Source organism: Eumetopias jubatus, unplaced genomic scaffold (assembly GCF_037043125.1).
Source record: "Eumetopias jubatus isolate StellerSeaLion01/CBP00866 unplaced genomic scaffold, mEumJub1_p1.0 scaffold_7, whole genome shotgun sequence".
NCBI lineage: Eukaryota > Metazoa > Chordata > Mammalia > Carnivora > Otariidae > Eumetopias > Eumetopias jubatus.
The window spans coordinates 50,530,105-50,553,092 of record NW_028274813.1 but is presented as its reverse complement, the minus strand read 5'-3'; the positions used below and the strand labels follow the sequence as shown (position 1 = coordinate 50,553,092).

At 41.7% G+C, this 22,988-nt stretch overlaps 1 protein-coding gene across 1 annotated transcript in view; it reads right to left on the bottom strand.

The window, feature by feature from the left end:
* The window catches only part of MDGA2 (MAM domain containing glycosylphosphatidylinositol anchor 2), a 793,866-nt gene extending 774,844 nt beyond the window's left edge, over positions 1-19,022 (bottom strand). The window contains exon 1 of the mRNA XM_028097835.2: positions 18,746-19,022. Within this exon, the coding sequence (XP_027953636.1) occupies positions 18,746-19,022 (277 nt within the window). The remainder of the gene's footprint in view (positions 1-18,745) is intronic.
* Between the last annotated feature and the right edge of the window lie 3,966 nt (positions 19,023-22,988).

Genomic DNA, 22,988 nt, shown 5'->3' with positions numbered 1-22,988 from the left:
ATGGATCCAAAAAAAAAAAAAAAAAAAAAAATCTTACCATAAGAACTGAAATTGCCACAGTTAAGATCCTTTAGAATAAAAAATCCATTTTCTATAGAACACAAAAAACATAAACAAGAGAGCAGTTAACGAATTTCCCAGGAGAATAAAATTCGTTTATCAAGGTGAACACTGTGGAAGCAATAGATTTTTGCTGAGATTTGCTGAGATCGACGATGGAGATTGCCTGAGCTCCATGTAATTTTATCTATGTCTTACCTAGCTGACCTGAAATGATATACCAGAGGAAGATGTACAATGTCTCAAGTACTTGAGAGGTTAGGGTAAGTAGTTAATTACCAGGAGTACAATATTAGATGGTTATTTCTGGAAACTACCCATGCATTTGAGAAAGACAATGGGAAGCTGACATTAATTTTTTTTACTGTGTTTGGCAGAAAACTGCCTCTTCCCAAAGATGTCCACTTACTAATTTCCAGAAACTGTGACTATATTAGGTTGCATGTCAATAAGAAATTAAGGTTGCAGATGTAATTAAGGTTGCTAATTAGCTGACCTTAAAACAGAATATCCTGGATTATCAGGGTCAGACCAATGCAATCAGAGGGAGATGTGACTATGGAAGAAAGGAACAGAGAGATTCAACAGTACTAGCTTTAGAAATGAAAAAAATAGGCTAGGAGCCAAGATATAAGGGCCAGGCAAGGAAGTGGATTCTCCCTTAGAGCCTCTAGAAATCAACACAGCTCTGCCCTGATTTTAGCCCAGTGAGACCCATATCAGACTTCTGACCTACAGATCTATAAAAAAAACTGTATTGCTTTGAAGTACTAAGTTTCTGGTTATTTGTTACAACAGCAATAGAAAACCAATACAATCATCATGTTTAAAGTGAAATGTGAACACCAGAGAGACTCCTTGTCAGTAAATGAAAACAATCTCATTTTCTAAGAGAGTAAAAGAATCCTGAAGATCATGTCCAGAACTTAATTATAAGGTTAAGAGCTCTGGATACAGTTGAATTCATCTGAAAAGTGTGCAACATCGAAGTAAAGGGCTTAATTGAGAAGATGTGGAGCCCTGGAAATTCAGGAAATGAACGTCGTGTTTGCACTCAGCAATCTCAATCATCAGGCTCCCCTGGACTCTATGTGCCTACAGAAGTTGTACACCCCCTCCTGTCCAAGGCTAGTGCTTCCTGCTTCCTCCTTGAAGACAATTCAGATGACAATTCTCTGCAAGAGGACAAAAGCCCCCCTCGGGATTTACCACCATGTCCTCTCCTGCCTAACAGGCCAATAACTAGGAGTAAGTCACAACTGGCTGGGGACACGCTGAGCCTACAAATGGAGGAAAGCGACAATGGCTGACAAGAGTGACAGGACCTAGTGAACACTGCCCACAAAGTCAGTAGAGTAACTTTGGGACTGAGTCTGTGGATGCTGGGTCAACAGGGAATGGAACATAAAGTTGGATAACCAGAACCAATCCAGAGCAAACAGCAGTAAACTACCAGGCTGACTCAAACTATTAAGTTTTTCATCCTCTGCCATAATATAGTCTGGAAAGTATCTGAACTCACTGAACATTGTGTAAAATATTACATTAATCCCTTATATCAATAACATTCTATTAAGTGGGCCAAACAAGCAAAATGTGGCAAGTTCTTTACAGGCCTTGGTAAGACACATGTGATCAGAGGACAGAAAACAAACACCTTATCAGTGAAAGTTTTAGGGGTCTAAGGCCTCAGTAATGCAAGGGCAACTCTTCCAAAGAAAGACTTATTGCATCCCACATTGCTTATCAATAAGAAGGAAGCAAAATCCCTACCAGGACTCTCGATTCAGGAGGGATAGATCCCTGCCAGAAACTACTCTCACCTACTTACCATATGTCACAGGATACTGGTTGGAATACAGGCTAGGCAAATCAAAGACTTTACAGAAGGAACAAGTTGCACTGAAGAAATCCTGAAGCTTGGGCCATATGACCCCACAAACTCCATGATATTAGAAGTATTTTTGGTGGGAGAAGTCACCATGTAGAGTTCATGGCGAGCCCCAGAAAGAGAATCACAACATAGACACCTAAGGTTTTTGAGCAAGCCCATGCCATTTGCAATAGAGAATTAGAAATCATTTGAAAATTAGTTTATGATGTACTACTGTGCCTTGTTTAGGCAGAATGCCTGACCATAGGCTATTATTATAAGCTAGATTTTGTCAGTTAAGTCATACATGATCAAGCAGGTCCAGTAGCAATCCATTATTAGGTGAAAATGGTCCATCTGAGACTCAGCACCTGAGTATACAGAGAATACACAAGTTAGACCCCTGCATCTACTGCATTGACCCTGGGTAAAAAGCACTGGCTCATTACCCTCAAATCATACCCATGACTTCATGAAAAGTCCCATATAACCACCAAGTCCAATAATGTTCCACGGATGGGTTGGCTCAGTATGTGGCACAAACTAAAAAGGTACTGCACCTGCCCTGAAGCTCCACTAAGGGATGTCTTCAAAGCCAGCAAAAAAGGGAAATTCACTCAATAGGCAGAGCTTCGGGAATCATAACACTTTGTGTGGAAAGAAAGGTGGCTGGAGAATACACACACACACTCGCACGCACTTTGACAGTAGTGCATAAGTTGGCTGGCTGGTTGGATGGAGGACTGGAAAGAGAAATAACAGAATATCAGCAACAATAACTAAGGGGAAGAGACATGCAAATGTACCTATGCAAATGGGCATAAAGTCCACAGATCTCTGTCTTGCATGTTATTGCTCCCAACCGTGTATCCACCATGAAAGGGGCATGTGGCACACTGCATTTTCTAAAGAAGCCTGTAACAGTTTCTCTAATCCCAAAAATCCTTCTTCTAATGTGAACATGACACTATTCCTATCAAGTGGTAGGATCTATATTCCCTTCCTTTCAAGCTAGGTGGACCTTTGTCTCTGCCTCAAACAACAGAGTTCCATAGAATTGATGTATGTGACCTCCCAGACAAGACCAAGAAACCACTTCTACCTTCCTGAGATACATGCTCTTAAAATTCAGCCCCCATGCTTGTGATGAAGCCCAAACTATGAGAGAGCTCATATGGAGAGGTCACTTACAGGTATTCCATCTGCCAACCCAGCTGAGGTCTCAGCTGCCAGCCAGAATCAACTACCTCGCATGTGAGTGATGTGTCCAGATGGTTCCAGTCTCCAGATGTCAAGTAATCCTCTGCTTTCAAGTCTTCCCAGGTAAGGGGCCAGAAACTATGGGGCAAAGATAAGTCATTCTGGCTGTCCTTTGTATGAATCCCTGGCCCACACAATCCAGGAACATAACAAAAAGGCTGTTTTATACCACTAAGTTGGGATGGTTTTTTACAGAGCAATAGTAATTAGAGTAAGGCAATAAACAGCCTAATAGACAGAATGACTTGACCAGTTGACATCAGTCAGCTTGCCATCAGTCACCACAGTATTGGTTCAATAGGTGCCAAGAAGGAAGCAGCCATAGAGAAATATATGGCGATACACATATACCGAGCAACAGAGGCTCCCTTTCATCAAGGCTCATCTAGCTACTGCCACTGCTAAGTGTCCAACTGACCAGTAAGATGGACCCTGATATACACCATTCCTGAAGGAGAATAACCAGTCTTTTGGTGGTAATTGACTACATTGCATCCTGTTCATACATGAAGGAACAGAGTCATCCTGATTAGAACTGACATATATTCTGGGTATGGGTTTATCTTGACTGCCTAAAGGGTGTCTGCAAGCACCTCAATCCAAGATCTCTCAATATATGCAATCCACCCAAACAGGAGCCCTCATAAAATTGCACTAAACAAAGGGACCCACTAAAGAGAATAAAAAGGTGTAATAATGAGTATATGATCATAAAATCCACTGGTTCTATTACATCATGTGCCACTCAAAAGCTATTGGCCTGACAGAATAACAGAACAGCCTTTTGAAAGAGCAGCTGATATAGCAGTTTGAAGACAATGTCCTCAGCGGACTGGAGCACCACATGCTCAGGATCTGGTATAAACCTAAATTAATGACCATTATGTGGAGCTGCATCCCTAGTAAACAGAATACACAAGTCCAAGAGCCCCATTTAGCTTCATTCCTAGTAACCTACATGGGGTAACTGTGCTTTCAGTCTCCGTAATTCTAAATTCTATGTGGCTAAGACGTCCTGGTCCCCAGAGGGGGAACACTTCCCCCAGGGACAAGAGCAAGAGCTTTGAACTCCTATGACTATTGCCAGCTAGCCACTGTGGGCTAAAGACAAATAAGCCAAGAAAGGAGACATCTCTCACACAGAGATAATTAACGCTGATTGCTAAGAAAAGACAAGACTGCTGTAACACAATGTGAGGAGGGAAGATGACATCTGGTACCCAGAGACCTGCTTAAATATCTGTTTACGCTCCCCTACTGATTCTGAAAGCAAAATGACTAATGCAGTATCTGTAGAAACAGCCTGAGATGTGCATCGTGACCAGGATCCCAGGCCCTTCCTGGTCACTTCAGAGCTGCTAGCTGGTGGCGGGGGGGGGGGGGGGGGGCAGGGGGGCAGGGGTTCTAAAAGGGGTGGTAGAAAAGAGGGTGATGAATGTCAGGAGTGGTTCTGAGATCCGGCACAGCAGCACGGGCTGAAGTTGATTACACTAACTTTTTTCTTATGTTTCCTTAAGAAAAGAAACTTGCTTCTAGAGGACAGTTCCCCAATAGGATGAACTCTCATAAGCAACCAAACACCATAAAGAGTGACATCTAGAAAATGTGATGCATCATTCAGAATCCCTTCTACATGAAAACGCCCATTCTCCCAGCTTCTGAGAGTATTACCTGATGATTGCTTCCAGTTGAGTTCCTCCCAGGATTTGCCTTCAACCAAAGGGAGCCACCTCACCCAGAGGCAGCGAACATCCAACGACTAGTAGAAAACTGGGTACAAAGGACGTTTCCTCTATCTGGGACACCTCTGAAGGTCCATCCCAACTTCAGAGTACCCATCAGCTCAGCTTAGGGCTCTGTTGCAACTGAATGATAGTTCAACTTCTCCCTCTATTCAATCTATGCTCCCTCCCTCCCTTATAGCTGTTGTTCCCAAGAGTACTCCCTAATGAACCATGTGCATGTAAGTTTTCCTCTCTGTTCATTTCCTAGGGAAGCCAAACTCTGACATGTAGACACCTCATCCTGCCTGGATCCGTCCTACTGGTTCCCATGACCTTGGCCCAAATATCTCCTGTAAGAACAATGAATCTATTCCAGTGCATTCTGCCTATTTCTAGGCCAATACTATGACCAGGCTATACCAGTTCCTCCCCATGCTATCTGAAATCTAAGCCCCCAGAGCAGCACACAGTAGTATGTCGGAAGTTTGCTTTAACGGTTTTCATTTATTTGCTTTATCAATAACTTCCCATCTATAGAAATGCTGAATCTTTCATTAATAATGAGCAAACCTCTGCAATGCCATGTTAATTGTTGGGAGGATGACAGCTATGTACAATGAATGAGAAGCAGTCAACAGTTAAGCCACCAGAAAATATTCTTAGAGCAATCTTAGAATAATCTTTGAAAACATCTAGACGTTAGCTTTTCTCACAACTAAAGATATTTAAATGGCATTTTCAGATTCACAAGTTATCTCAGCCTTTATTTTGTTTAAGAATCTTTATCCCAGCTTTTTTAGACTTTCATCTGAATGATTATTGTTAATATTATATAGTATTAAAATAAATGATAAACTGTAACATATAGAAGCACTTAAATCTTAGGTATATAATTTTATACCTCATTCATTAAGATACTAGCCACCTTCATCCAAAATAAAGTATGTATCTAAAGGATCACAAAACACAAAAATTTGAAGTGGAGAAAGACAAAAACAGGGTGTACTATCTTCTGTTAAGTACTCCCAAATATACTGTTAAATGTGTGAGGTAGTAAAAACATAAAATCTATGATTATACTCTTTTGAACTTTGATTTGACTCATCTTTGACTCTATTCCTTTACAGAGGCTTACAGTTTAATTTGAGATTCTTAGATCATAAAATACATGGGGTGTGTTAGAGCATGCGACTTTGATTTCAGAGTTGTGAGTTCAAGCCCCATGTTGTGGGTAGAGTTTACTTAAAAACAAACAAACAAAACAAAGAAACTTAAAAAAAAAAAAGGTTACAAAACACATGATGGCCCACTCCATTTGACAATATTATCATAATTTTCAGTGTGCAAAACGTCGTATTATCTCAAGAGTTTCAAGCATCTGGCTCAGGTATGAAGAAGTCACTGTTTACAGAAAAATTCACTAAATTAATGTTTCTCCATGTTCTTAAAAGGTTTGACTTGAAAATACAACAAAAGCAACACAGTCATACTCCAGAAAGAATTAATGAATTAACAAAATGTGAACGTATAATGAACTTCAGGGCATTGCTCTTTGCAGCCAGACTGAATTAAGAGTTAAAGTTCCCAAGGCTCCATTGCCTCTGAAAATTTAGGGGGTGATTATCGGTTAAAGAAAACATCAGCTGCTTAGAAATGCATGGCACTACAGCCGAATATAATACCTTTCCTGTTCTCTCTTGAAATGGTTTCCTATCGAAGCAGTTTCTGTATCAATCACACAATAGCCAGAATGGTACAGGGTTATACTATATGACACAATCACTGCATTCAAAAACCATAGGAAAAAAATGGCTTTTATGGCAGCAAATGCTGTAGCTAAAAGCCTAAAACAAATCACAAAACTGCACTAATGTGTAAGCTTTGAGGTTTGAGGAACTGGCAGCTAAGAGAAGGACAGAGCTTGCAATCAACTGTCCTCTTGAGCACAACAAGATTTTCAAGAAAAGGAACCCGCTGATATAGTCCCCTCAATTAACTCAGCGCGAAAAATGCCCAACCAATACCCTGAGGGAACTCAAGGCAAAATCAGGCCAAATATGACATTTAACTATCAATCTTACCAAGGCCAGTGATTGTTAATCAGCCTGGGGATAAAATAAAGTAGTACACTTGACAGTGGTTATTTTTTATAAGCACATGCCTACTATTTTACATGGAAGAAAAGAACTACTTCTGCAGAATATCTAGTAGAGTCATGTCTTCATTTTTACAGGTCACTAATTATGAATAAGCTTAAAATATCCTATCAGTCCAAAAATAAATTATGCCAAAGAGAGCCCTCAGTATGGGCATTTCAGTTCTAAAAAGAAAGGGGAAAAAAAATCCAAATTATAAATTCTAACCTTCTTTTCTAAGAAAGAAAACTGTATGATATAAAATGCTGACATTAGCTACCTATATATTTTTCTCAGGCAAAAAGCTAGAATTTATCATCCAATTTGCATTTCAAATATATACTGTTTGAGATAAGTTTCATGCATGGAACAAAATGAGCTAGCTAACTTGCATGTTTTAATCATAGTAAGTTATAAACACATACATACATGAATGTAACTTAGTGATACACACAAGTATACAAATACTTATTTTTACATGTACTTCATATCTAATTCCAAATTTAGCCACCAGTAACTATCCGATGCTTATTTAATTTCTCATCCATCTCAAAGACTGGAGTATAGCACAACATATATAAAACTCCTAGTACAAGGTGTGGCAACAGTACGCACTTAATAAGTGGCAATTATTCTATGAAAAAATTACTATATCCTATTTTTTATTATTTTTCAATAATAGAAGGAGAAAGAAGGCAGATAATCCAAGTTACTTAAATTTAGTTTATGGACAAATTTTACTATCCTCATTTGAATACAGGTATGTCTGATGCTCTAAAAGCTCACTAGAAAAAGGGGAAAAGACCTACTATAAACAACTGGCTAACAGACAAGAGGGATGGTCTTCTCAGTACACCAGTAACACTGGGCTTGAAGTGTATTCATCACTGTATTGGAAATAAAATAAACTGCATGTGTAGTGTTGTTATGCAGCTAAGAAACACTGCTCTTCTATCAGTTGCAAAAAATAGAAGGAAAGAGAATTAATGTGAGCTTCTAGAGGTAATATGGTAAACTGGTGAACAATAAGAACATGAAAGTATCACAAAAGGATATTTAAAAACAAAATGAAAGTTAGGTAAGAGATTGCATGCCCTGTTGTCAACACTGAATCAGCGTCACCTTTGCAAGGGAAGCTGGAAAGCCACCCAATTCCTCCTGGTTAATCTAAAGTGTAGCTACTAACCCAGGACATCCACTCTATGAATATACAAACACACTCACACATACACACATACTTAAATACAGTTAATATATGTGAATATATTTTTAGAGCATATACACATATACTCTGCATATAAATATATATTTGTAGTGTGTGTATATCTATTTATATCTAGATAGGACACAGATTGATAGATAGGATTCTTTAGCCATTCTCTGAAACTGGAGAGGTGGTTAAGCATAAAGTTTCCAAAGTACTTCTTTGCATAAGTAAGCTTATAGATCTGAGGCATTAACAAGTGAGTTTTTAATGATGACAGAAAACTAAAAACTTACATGCTTTTGGAAATGGTAACCCAAATCACATATAATTAGAATAGAGTTCAACAGTAAAATTACAAAATCACAGTGAGCAGAAAGAAGGCCACTTTCAACCCCAGCTGCTGCAACTGGAGGGATGTTTGCAGTGAAGCACAGGAAATAATCAGAGAATAAGTAGCCTCTGAATAAAAAGGCTGCAGCCCATTGGGAGATATTCTTATCTTAGGTAAAGAATGGGAAATTTCCAAACCCCAGTCTTTGCAGTGATGATGTCATCATGTAGCTTACAATATTGCAGAGAATGGTCATAATGGAAGAGAGTTGTATCTCCTATGCAATTATACATAGATCAATCTATGCATGATAAAGTAAGAACAAATGAGCCAAAGACTGAGCTTTGATTAATTGTGAAGTAAGACTGAAAACTTTAAAATTCATATAGCAGCTCTGTACAAGGAAAGGGGACAGGTGGAATAGTCCAGTATGAACAATGCACCAGATGATATATATAAGTGAATAAAAGAATAAGGGGAGAATCACAATAACAGTGTAGAATAACCATGAAAAACAAGGAGCAAGTTCAAAAGCAGGATAAAAATATTAACTATACCGCCTGTTGATAAGAACTTCACTAATTCTGAAATACTGAAGTAAGACTGACAATGCCAAAACTACACATAACTACACATCAGTTAAATCTCTGCACACTACAGAATCTACTGTATGTATTCGCTGATAGTGACTTCCTTCACAAAGCCAGTATTGTTCATTCCACATAAGAGGGAAAATTATTCTCAACTAATAATTTTATTGTCTATTTAAAGTCCTGAGAAAATATGCCTTTTGGTTTTGTTACAGAGATACCTGACCAATGTTCCCAAAAAATATCTAACCAATATCCTGGCGCTCAAATGACTAGCCTAATTAATTTTCCTGTCTAGTTATATGAACAGGGATTATTGACGTGAACTACATATCAGCCTCAGAAACACAGGGTTTGCCAAGTATAATTAAAATGCATTATGTAGAAAAATGTTTTCTTATATATGTAGCTGTAACAGTTTAATGTTGAAAAGATTCTAGCCTTTTCAGTTAATGCTAAAGATTTTTTTTTTTTTAAATGATTAGTTGAGTAGGTGAGAAGCAGCAGTTTTGGTCACTTCTGGATCAAAATTAGATGCTACACAATAAATATGTGATAGCCTCATTTTATAATTTACTCTCATTTTCCCTGTTTTTATTCATACACTATCAAATATTTATAGTTTTACAAATAATTCCTACTTTTTTCCTAGTTTACATTTATAGACTGCTAATTTTCAATTAGTCTCAAAATGACAGGACATTAGGAATATTCTTGCTCCTTGATACAAAAGCAAAATTTATATATACATTTGAATACACATATGTAAATAAACTCATAAAGCTTAGGTTACACTAATATTGAGTGGAGCTCTTAAATGAGGGGGGATAGGAGCTTCTCACTGCCACCCCCCCCCCAGTAAGGAGCAGAAGGAGAAATTCCAGGTTTATGCAGATTGAGAGAAGGAGATTAGCCTGAGGAGCAATATCAGCTACATGTGCATACAGGATGCAGTATCAAGTAGCATTTGCATGCACAGGTTAATATTAGATATACTGTTTTAAAATATACTACTTATTTTCTGCTAGGCTGACACACTGGAGTATTTTTTCCAGAAAAAATTACTTGCTCTCTGTTACCCTCTAGCCCCTTATGCTGTTCTAAGAACCAAATGGCCGTCCTGTTATGAGGTCCAATTGCTAGAGCACCTGAGTATACTTTCTTAAGAAGATGGGGAACACTTTCCATGTACTTTCCCTCTATCCCAGGTATAAAAAAGCAACCATACATTTTTATTCTTGCCTTCCTTTAAGTAACAGCTCTCTTTTCTAAGAGTTTACTAGATGTGGAAACTAATGAATAGAAAATTAAGATTTTTGTCTATGGTCACCCAGTAAAGCAACAGCTGAACAAGAAGCAAGCCCAAGCTGACACAGTTTTCTACCACATTTGTGCTGCTTTGCACAAGGATAAAAAACAATAATGAAAGCACATACCTCTCTTTTCATAAAGGCAATGCATTCATCTCCCAGGCTATACATTTGTAAAAATCAACATGATATTTCAAGTCATTCTGGACCCACAGTCCACTGCTTCTAAGTAGTAAGCACTTTAAAAAAGGCTGTGAAAAGTCTTTTGACTTTAACTCCAAGAAGAGCTGCTGTGTAGGTTCAAAGCTTCCTGTGGTTGCCTAGAATTGGGAAGGGCTCAGTATTCCCCAGGAACTTCAAACACAACTGTCTTATCTTCTAATGAGCAGGCAATCGGCTTCAAACTGAATAAACCCCAAATCCTAGTGGACCAAATGTCTGAGCAAGTTCTAGAGTATCACACAATGGAATTTATTTTCCATACTTACAGACTTTTGTGGGGGATGGGAGAGGTTAAATGACAGATAACATCTTTCTAGTTGGGGCATACTTTGGAGAAATAGTTTAGGCTTTCTTAGATATACATTCTAGAGTTATTTTTCTTTCTGCACCACCATTCCTCCAGCTGGGATCCATGCTGTACCAGTGTCCTTTCTTCTTTGTTACCTGTATTATGCCAACCCACTTTCAAGGCTCAACTTACCACGTATCAGCTTTTTCAAGTTTCCTCAAACCATGACACCCACTGTAATTGCTCTCTTGTTTAGGAACAAACATATATTTCTCATACTCTTACTTTGTTTTCCATTTAGCTTTATCTCTACACAGCTATATGTGTTATCCACAGCAGTTACACATTAATATGTTGACTGAATTTCCAGAACTTACCTGACATCTGCCCATAATCTGTGCAGAATTCCCACTGGCCATAGTCTCTGAGAAGTTGCATACCTTCCTCAGATTTTCTATCCTTTTCAGGATACACACAGGAGCCTCCTCCTCTTCAGGAGGAAATCTACCTGAGGCAAGGTATGGACTCAGTATCCAGGTCTACTCAGAATAACAAATAGAATGCCCTGATGCTTAATCTGTGACTCTCTCTCCTTATGTACCTGAGTCATACAATTAATTAGCAGGCAGGATAATCTGGTCCACAGGGACTGCAGGCTCTATTTAAGAGTTCCTCATCTTTCCCTTTCAGATCAGAAAAATCACCCTGGACATTCTTCTGTCAAATAGCAAGCATTTTATTTCTTCTGTTTGAACAGAAGTTCTGATTACTTTAGAAAAAAATGATTTTGCTTTCACCATTACTTAAAGGGCAGATACAGTTTTCTAACAGCATTTTCAGGCTGACATCCTATTTTCTACTTACCTCTTTGAGCTCTCAGCTGGCTTTTGTGCTGTCCTTTAGGACTCTGGGAGGCCTGGCTATGAACCAACCTTTCCTCTTTCAGAAAGACATGTTTCCCTTTCCACAGAATCATTCAATTATTTTTATCCCTCCCATTCTCATTGCACAAAATAAGACAAAAAATATGCTGCTTGTAGATATGGTAACATGTCACATGGTTGACCCCATCTGTCAAGCACACAGCAATCTTTAGTATAGCTTTGAGTGGGAACAGTAAGAAACTGATGTCTCTTATTTTTATGAAAAGTTATGGAGGTAGCACAGTAAAAGACAAAAAGAATAAGTTACATCATAATTTCCAGTTCCCTTGCTCCTACCTAATAATATGTATTTAATTAATATATTTATAGTTAAATGTGTAATAGACCAAAAACATGTTCCTAATATTTGAAATCCATTTCTGTGATTATAAACCAGCAAGGAATGCACGATTTGGATGATGAAGTGAAAATCATCTTCTTATTGAATTCAACCAATGATATCAACAGAAAAGGAAATAAAGTGTTTTAAAACCAAGATTAGAAAAGGCATACTATCTTGGAAAAGTAGTAAGAAACTAATAATACAAAGAGCTTAACTGGGATCAGTACAAGGTGGTAGAGTTAAGAAAGAAATGGAACTGTATTGTATAAAATGGAAAATAAGTGCATGCCCCAATAATGGAGCGTGAGGGACTCTAAAGAAATCTCACAGCAACATACAACCACCATTTGACTGTCGTATCGTATCTTAAATTAGTGGGAAGATTCAATGACATCTTAAAGTCTCTTCTCACTTAGAACTTTTATGATTGCATAGGCCCAAAATTTATTAATTGGATTTGAAAATAAAAACAGGATACAGTTTTCTATGAATGCAATCATTTCTTCAGTCTGCTGTAAGTAGTATATTTACACTGACACTCACTGAGACAAAGAAATGAAATTTCATTTGTGGTACTGTTCAGTGAACAGCAATTACAACGAAGCTGAAAATGTTCACCCTATTCATACTTGAAATGCACTCAATGTAATACTTTTCTTGTCTTTCCAAAATAGCCAAAAAGGAGCATAAGACATGCTCCAATTTAGCTCAGACCTGATAGCACATACCCTTAGTTCACTGCAGCTGCTAAAGAGCACCAGCCTCAATACCAGGACCAGGTGGTTATATTTGCTATTTGCCTTTGCCTTTGTAGGTTACAAGGCTTAAAATCAACTCTTTCAAGTCTCTTCCCAAAGCACGAGCACCAGGCCAAATAATGTGAATGACGAATCACCTCTACAGCTGGAAAGCAACCCAGGACCACAGTTCCTAACACTGTCTTAAAAAGACATAAACCGAACTCATAAGTCTCATGCTGGTAAGTCCCATCTCCATGAGTCCTACCACAATCACATCAAAACAGTAAGTTTTAAAAGAATACAGAGCATGTTTTTTCAGAAAAGTTCGCTTGTACCCTGCTTCTCAAAGATTTAAGATGGTTCACCTTATAAAACAAAAACCAAAATAATTCTACAGTATCAATAGGAAGAGTCAGAACTAGAGACAATAAAATCAAGCCAAGAAATCAAGATCATGAAAAATGTCTTCCTTGGATTTCTTTTGTGACATCTATTCACCAGTACTTCACCTCTAAATGTTTACCTCTGATTCTTAATTATCTGAACCCTGGAATCCTTTCTGACGTATTCTCTAGAAAATGATTCCTTAGGCTTGATGTACAACCTGCCCAGTCTAAAATACTTAATAGCCCACTTAAGGACTTTTCTAGGGATTTATAAGACATGAGCAAGTAATACCATATAAAATAATCTGCCCATTTTGCATGCGAATTCTCAGTAACATGGCCACAAGGATGACTCTGAATGGACAAAAATAATCCCGATAACAAAGGACAGCTCACTTTTCCTCATGATGGTGGCCAAGGTGCTGATGTGACAATAGTAGTCTGTGAATGTGTATGAGCATGTAGAGACAGTGGGGTGAGGAATGGGAAGACAAAAAAGAGCTGACTATACGTGGTAGAGCTTTAGATTGATTTTTTTTTTCAGCAACACTTATTAAAGTCATATCCCCCTCTCTTCCCGGGCTTCCCAGGCTGACACCCTAAATATGTGTTCAGTCAAAAGCAGTATATGATATAACAGGGTCTCTCCACACTCAAACTGGACAAAAATCACAATTCAATGCACTTGGGATAACTCTGCCATGAGGATGGCAATATCCTGGGACTGGATGTAATGGTCAACAGACATTCCAGAGCAACCTTATCCTTTGGGTAAATCTGTCCATTCAGATTCAACCCACTGTCTGAAATAACTTCCAGACCCTTCCTTTCCCCTTATTCCCTGATTCTCAATTCCACCAACTCTTTTCTATACAGCTACTGCCTGGGGTGTCATTCCTAAATTATATATTAATTCATATTACTGGAATTGAGTGAATACAGTATGTTGGATAAACTTATCTATTTATTGCTTCCAGCACATCCTGGGAGCTATTTATAAAGGGTGCATTAACCATTTCAGGATACCTAGTCATTGGCTGATTTAGCTCCCATTAAAAACTACTCAGACTTAGACTTTTGTTTTTCATTTGTAGATTTGTCTTGTGCTAATGCATTTATAATCTTTCATGAGCCTCCCTGGAAATTAAGGGCATGATGGGTCAGAAGTAAAAATACAGTGTGTAGCAACAGAGCTATTTTTTTCTTTTTTAGCAAAACAACTGAGAAGTTTATGGGAGATACGATTCTCAATACGATGCCTTACCAACAGGATCTCTAGAAACACAGTTTGGGAGTGCCTGGGTGGCTCAGTAGGTTAAGCATCTGACTCTTGATTTCGACTCAGGTCAGGATCTCAGGGTCATGAGATAGAGCCTCATGTCCCGCTCCGAGCTCAGCACAAAGTCTACCTCAGATTCTCTCTCTCTCACCTCTCTCCCTCGGCTCCTCTCCCCACTCTGCTAAATATATAAAATCTTTAAAACAAAAAGAAAAGAAAACATAGTTAAACAGCCCAATTTATGATGCAGAATAACTTACAAAGAAAACTTTTAAAACTAGGAAAATGCTTTAGATCACTTGACTCTAGGTATTTCAGTTAAGTATACACATAGCTAAGGTTTATCATGACCCTTGATGCTATGTTTAATCAGTTATCCTAAACCTAATACAAGGCAAGTCCAACAAAATAATGCCAAAAATGGATACCATTTCATTGTTCATTTAATGACTTTGGTTTTCAGTGTAAGTAAAATTAAAATTAAAACAAAACACTAAAATCCCAAGAGTATTCTGAGGAAAAATTCTCAATGCAAATAACTTTCTAAAAGTCAAGAAAGTAGAATCTATAACTCAAGAAAAATGGACTTCAAAAACTACACAAATACAGATATCTCCAAATGACTATTATCCATCAAAATAGTTAACAGTTGTTTTAGGAAGTCCACATCAAATTTTCTGATGCTGCTCTATTACAAAGAATTCTTTTTCTGCAATCTTCCTTTCAGAAGTGTTTTCAAACAATTTATATCACTGTAATGCCATTTCTGATACAGAGTATTTAAGAAATAAACAGGAAAAATGTCAGTTTTTAAGTGCCTTTCTAAAAATGACATCAGAATTATTGGTGGAGGGTAGGGTAGACAGGCATAAATTGGAGGATAATCTCCGTTACCCAAACGTCACATATATGCAAATCTCAGCCATTGTGCAGTTAGTTTGCTAAGCAATGTCCCTAGATAAATGACAATAAATTCGTAGGTCTATAGCATAAACTTTTACACATAAGTACTGCACATGGTGCCAAGCTGAGCACAAGAGAAAGATTACAGTAACTCAAAACAATTATCATCTGTGCCTTAAAACAAATATTCTGTTACAAAAAAAAAAAAAAAAGAAATTGAATTACTAAACCATGAAGTTAATTTGAGGCTACAATGATATAATTTTGCTTGAATTACATATAATTTTTACTTTTTCTTTAACCTGGCTTCCAGAAGACAATATTAAGAAATAATACTTTGTGTGTGACATGAATGGTTTTACATTAGCAAATACAAAGGGATAAAGGGATACAGATTTTTATGGTAGCAAAGTTCCTATGTAGGTCTTTAAACTCTGTTTATAATTGCCCTGTTTTATTTATTTATTTATTATTTTCAAGGCTCTTCATGTAAAATGTTCAAAACACATCTATAACCTTACACTAACTCTTCTATGTCCTTTTCACAATTGATCAATATTTTATACCTAAATAAAAATAAACTGTTCTCTTCACTACAAACACTTTCACAAATAAAATTCAAACTACTTTAGATTAAGAAAGGTCATGATTTACAAAGTCAAAGCAATGGAATTTGAAGTTCATACTGGTGGTTCTCAGACTTCAGCAAGCCTCGCAGTCATTGCTGGGTCCCACACTGAGAATTTCTGATTTAGAAAGTCTGGTGGGGGGGAGGGTTGAAAATTTGCATTTCTAACAAGTTTCCAGGTGACGCTGATGCTGAAGGTTAGAGGTTCCCACTGTGAGAACCTAACTTGTGCTAAGACATATTTAAAAAGTAACACATAAATATATTTGTTCACCCACCTAATAGCTGTGGCATTTATAAAGACCAGGGATGCTGATTAATTTTCACACAAAACCCATTCTACTCCAATGCCTAATATCCACATCAATATTAAAAGAAAACAGAGAAAAAAAAAGCCACCACTTTCATCACAATGATCAGTTCAGTAGCAGAACTGCCTCCCCCTTTGTTGTTAAGCAACATGGACATTATCTCAATGCAAATGTTTTCTACTTATCTCCACTCCTAGATCTTACCCTTTTCCCCTGCCCAACATGAAACTTGCCAGGACAATAATCTGAATGACAAAAAGTGACAGGAAACTGGTACCATGCCTTTCTAATCCAGACAGTTCTAGCAAGTTCTGTCCCCCAATCTTTCTAACTTCTCATTATCTCCTACACACACACACACACACACACACACACACACACACAGTTCGTGTTTTTTTTTTTTTTTTAATCCTTTTAGCTGGGATGGTCAGAACAAATGGAAGAGAAAAGACTTAGACATGGGATAAAAGGAATCCAGACTCCCCCACACTAAAGAATAGCTCCTCGAAAAGGCTCAATCTCCAGCATTCCTCCATCCCTAGAATCGTAGCCACTCTCAGATGCTCAGGGATATCAGAGTCCAGCAGAAGTCAAAAGAGCAGTAAATGAATTCCTGCCTTCCTCAATGCCCCACCTCCTGCTGTCAGCCAAGCAATAAGATCCACCTGGAGTCTCAACATCTCTCTTATACACACATACCACCACCACCACCACGACCACCATCAGGCAAGTTCTCTTTCATTTGGGAAAGAGGGGTTGGGTAGGGACAGGAAATTAAAATGTGTATAAGTGGGAGAAAGTGAAATTTTCCTGGCCCATGCCAAAAAGGGAACTAGGAAGACAGGAAAGGGGAGTGGCAGATGGAGCGCCCCACTCCAGACACCCTCCGGACCACCCCCACCCACTGCTCAGCCCAGGAAGAACACAGTGGAGACAGTAAAGGCTCCCTTCAGATCTCCCACATCCTTTCCCAAGCAGCTGCCCAGGTCACACTCCACATTCCCAGAGAGTTTGAGTATTCAAGGTCCCCCTGCACCCACACCCTCTTGCAGTAAGTTCTAGGGTCTGCAGGGAGAGCTCTGACATTTCCACAAACACTCATGCCCTTTGCCCCAGGACAGCCATTGACCTAGCACTGCAGTGCTGGGGTCCAAACCCCCAAAGCGATAGATACCAAAGGCAGGAGGTTGATTTCCAGCACACATGGACCCTAGGGGACTTGTGGGGGAGTCTTGGCCTGCTGTACTCTCAAGAGCTGTTCTCCTAACCTCCCTACCATACCTTTGAGATCACAAAAGTTATGTTCCCTTTGTGGCACTGCCTGCTTGTCCCAGGAAAAGACGCACATTTCACACAGGGCCTGGGTGTGTGTGTGAGTGTATCTTTCATTCCGGAAGCCAAGGGTGCCAACTGCTGACAGGCAAAGGAACCTGGGACTGCTCTTGAGGACTTAAAAATCTCCAAATTAACAAGCTCGCCCTTCTCTCGGTCCCAACCCGCCCAGACTGGGTTTTCCAGAGAACTGAGGTTGTGTTCCTGTTGCAGCGAGCCGGTGTCCTGCCCCGGAGCCGAGACGCGCGGACTTCGCCATCCGTTCATTCATGCATTTGCTCATCCATTCACATAAGCATGTCCCTTAATTGTGTCTGGCACCGGGAATCTTGCCTGCTATTTTCCCCTCCCCAAGTCAGTATTCATGGCAACGCTGGTGCAGGACGCAACTCAACTGTCACCCCACTTCCTGAGCCGGAAAATCAAGTCACAGAGACATTCACAAAAAAAAAAAAAAAAGGAAAAGGTGGAGAGAAGGAGGAGGCGGGAGACGGAGACGGATGGGAAGCTCACTGGGGTCACATTCGAAGCTTCCCTTCAGGGGAAACCGCGGCACCGACACAGCGGCAATGCAAGGAGCCAAATCATTATTAAATCAAAGACTGCTAGAGCTCCGCTCCCCAGAGGAGATAAATCAAGTGCAAAGCCACTCGTTCGCAAGAGTGCAATGTTGCCGGCTCGACCCAACTCCCAGCCCCAGCCGAGGCGCTGGGGGAGCGGCTCGCAGCCCAATCCGCAGCGCGCTCGCTGCCTCCTTACCGCTCCCAATAACGTGATGAAGTGTAAATCAAATACCACGCCGGGAGGGGCCCCGGAACGGTGCGAGTCGTGCATTTTCGCTCGCCAGCCTATCTTAACTAAGAATCACAAGGTCACGATAGCGTCGCGATTCCACTCACCGTATACTCCTTGGCCGGAGATCCCCTCCAGGAGGACTGTCAGCAGCCACACGAGACCGTACACTAAATCCATCTTCACGTGAACATGAACATATCCAGCCCAGGGGGGACGCGGCGGGACCTTCCGGAGGCCGGCGGCTAGCCGAGCGCGCTCCAGTCGCGCCCGGGCCGAGCCGAGGTACCCGGGAACCGCTCGCCGAAGAAAGCGCCGTCCGTCCGTCCTTCCCCGGCAGCGGCCGTGAGCGGAGCGCAGGAGCCCCGCACACCCCACACTCATACACACACACACACACACACACACACAACACGGTACCCTAACACACACTCACACGCACGCCGCACTCACACCGGGCGCCTGGGAAAATCGCAGACGCCGGGGAGGAGCAGGGGGCGTGCTGGGAAGGGGGCCGTGAGGCGAAGTGTTCTTCAGGGGAGCTAGCTCGAGTCTCCGCAGCGACGGCGGCGGCGGCGGCGCGCTGGGCTGCCAGCGGGCGCGGGCCAGGGGCCGGGGGTGCCGAGCGGTGCGAGCCTGACGCGCGCAGCCACGGAGCAGGAAGTGGCCTCTGACTCGGGGCACTGAGCAGGGGCTTCCTTGCCTGGGTTCGCCTTTACAAAGTAACTCGCGAAGGTCCCCGGAGCAGCGTCAAGCGGCGGCAGCGGCCCGCCCGCCCGCAGTCCGGAGCCCCCAGCCCTGCTGTCTTGCCTTCCCCCATTCCATCAGTTGCCATTGCAACGCCAATCCTGTTACACGATACAGGCTCGCATCGCCGAGCGGGGAGAGGAGGAAGAGGAGGAGGAAGAGGAGGAGTGGGGCTAAGGGGACGGGGGTGGGGAGGAAGGGATGGGAGGAGGGGGGAGGAGGAGAGGGACCGACGAGGAGCAGAGTGTGCGTCTGGAGCTCTCTCGGGCACCAGCCTCAGCCGCCGCCGCCGCCGCCGCCGCCACCACCACCACCACCACCACCGTTCTCCAAAATAGCCTTTAGCGCCCTGCCAGCGAAGAGGGGGCTCCGGGCGGCCGCACCAATTCCAGGAGCCGAAAGCAGAGTCCAGGCACCACCACTTGCGAAAGAGGGAGAATGCCAAGCAGAGACCGGATCCGCACACACGTCTACGCGTGCCCACCGGCACCTCGCGCGTCCTCTTCGTTTCCGCGCCGCCCCCGCCAGGTGGAGGGGTGGGGGCGGTCGGGACAGGCGGGAGTTTAGAGCAGGGAGCCGCTGAAGGGGTTCCCCGCCTGGGCTAACGTAGTGCTGGCATCCAGAGGTGAACGCGGGAGCGGCCGCCTGAGGAGGACACCCGGCTGCGTGGCCGCCGGTCGGGCCCCAGCTGCGGCAGAGGTGCCGGGCCGAGCGGCGGAGCGCCCAGGGCTCGACGCCCGCCGGAATCCCTGGGTGTGCGCGGGGGTGCGCGCCGCGGAGGCGAGAGGAGGAGGTGGAGGAGGAGGGCGAAGCCGAGAGCGGGCGGACGGGCTGCCTGGCTGCCAGAGGGGTAGGCTGTGTGTGGTCACGTTGTGCGCTACGTGCTGAGAGCGCGAGCTGCTAGCCGCAGCTGGGCGACGTCAAAGCCGGGTGCGCAGCTCAGCCGCCTGCCTCCGCGCCTCCTCTGCCTCCCCTTCTCCGCCTTCGCTCTGCCTGCTTGTGTCAGCCGAGGAGCTCATCAGTATGGACAGCGGCGAGAGGCTCCGCGAGGCCGGCGGCATCCGGCCTCCAGCTTTCCCCGCCGAGGCCCTCCCCGGACTCTCTGGGAGCTCCGCGGCGGCCGACCACCGTTATTATGCCTGATGCCGCCGTTTGCGCTTGCACGCGGAAGGGCCGGCTACCACCCTAGACCAGGGTAACTACAGCACACTATCTCTTCTCCGTCGCCCAAGGTCTTCCGGGACCCGTTCCGCTTGACTAGAGGGCAGAACAGGCCACAGCACTTGCAAGTGGCTTCGTTTCTTCCCCCATTTCCGTCCTTTTAAATGGAAATGTCATCGTGGCAATGAAGTGTCTCTCCTCTCTAGGGGAGATGGGAGTTCAGAGCTTAGTTTATTTAATATACAACGTCTCAAACTAAAGTTAGCTGCTTTGAAAATCTTTTCTCTTTTGTGAAAGACAGACTCTCATTGGGGCAGAGCTAGCTAGCTCTGATATTGGGGTTAAGAAATTCATACTTACAAAAGGATTAGAAAATTCGAGGCATCTTTAATTTACACAGGAGCGAGTAGAAATACTTAACCAAATTTTGATAGGGAATATAGTTGTAGTTTGTGGTTTGTTTTTATAACCACAGTAATTAGTGCTTCCTGCGTGCAATTCACTTTCTTGAATATATTCTTCACTATTCAAACAGCATATGGATAAGGAAGTGATTAAAATAGCTAAAACGTGCATTTATACATGTGTAACAAAAGTAATTGCTATGGAGAGAATCTGGAGCATAGTATTCATTTATCTGTTCCCATAATAGATTAGCATAATATACTGCATTTCCCTCTGTCCCTCCTACTTCTGCTGTGGGGAGGGAACTCCAAGCACTAGAAAATGAATAGTCCCCATTGTTTCCACCAAGGTCCTTTAACTCAACTAAATGATTATGTATATTATCTTTATAGGGTGTGACCTAGTGCTTACCCTCTGGGTTTCCAAGATAGGAGGAACCAAGAATGTTGAGAGGGTCCCGATGGATGCCTCACATACTGTTGAGGACCCCTTCTTTATGAAATGCCACTGTCATGGATGGAATTAAGTATCATTTTAGAAGTAAAACTCAGTGTGTGGCATTTCTGAAGAGAATGGCGTTCACTAGTCATTTGTGTAGGGAGGGTGGGGGGTAGAAATTGTCTTAAGTTTCTGAAGATCTGTCTTTTAAAAGTAAATAATTACTGCATAGTACAGCACAGCAGCTTAAAGGGATAGTAAACTGCAACTCTCCGATGGCAGCTCACGATGTGTATTGTCTATGAGGCACTTCCAGATTTTAGCTGCTCGTGTTCTGCAAATAGCACTTCACCTGCGAATTGGCACTGTCCTCTTTTTTTGGGGGGGGCACTCTTATTTATGGAATCCTAGGCTCGTTGAGTGTTTGCAGGACTCTAGATTGAAATACCTTATTATCCCAGAATCTCAGTGTATCGCATTTACTAAAGAATCCAGACTAAGTGACGATCCCTAATAGAGAATGTTTTCCTTAACCTTCAACATTAGGACATAAGATTCAGGAACTCAGGGCCTTTATTTTCCTTGTGCCCAGCTCTGCCTAGGGAAGTACCATATACCCATTTACTATTTGGAGCTTGGAGAGAAGTTAGAGAACCTGGACATTGTAGAATTTATTTCAGTTGAGGAAATAGCCAGGTGTATCTACTCTGGGCCAGGCCTAATTCTGGATACCAGACATTCAAAAATATATGAAACAGAATCCCTTCCTTTAAGAAACACACATAGTGCACAGGGTGTATTGGTCAACACATGCACCACTACTTCTGTTGACACTATGAGTATTATATAAATAAAGTCCCAGGGCGCTAGGTGGCAAATTTTACATGCAGCCATTAATTGGCTAACATGGCAGTGAGAATAAAAATTGCACTGGATTTAATTTTTTTTTTAATTTTTTTTTTTTTAGTTCCAATGAAAATACTGGATGGATAACTTACGGAAACAAATGGCCAGTTCACCCAATCAAGGTATTTTTTTTTTTTCTGCTTGAAATTCAACATTTTTTTAATCTGCCCTGACCAACCCAGCATGATGTATTCAGCCACACCTAGCATTAGCTACTAAAGGCCTCCAGGTGGTGAGCCTGAGCTGAGGCTTAAGGACTGGCAGGAAGATGGTTTATCAGAGAGGAGAGGAGTTCTAGAAGACAGGTCCAAAGGCTACAGTGAAATCAGACCCAGGACACTCTGTAGCCCAATTAGAGAAGTTTCCTATAGGAGCAGTGTAAATAACTTTATGGAGTACCAGCTTCTTGGATTTTGCACTGTGAATCTGGATGTGGCATAGAGCCCAAAGGAATCCCACATTGTGTTATTGCCAGGGCCCACTTAAGAGTATTCTTCTGTCTACCAGGAGCAGCAATGAACACTTAATCATTTGTGATTACGGGGCCATGAAAATTTAGGGGCTCTCCTCTGACAACCCTAATTACCTTAATAACATGTTATAGTTTTATTTACTATGGTTTATTTTTCATTCCTATCTCCATCTTCCAGTATGAGCGTGACATTCCAACCTAGGTAACATGAGAGAGGCAAT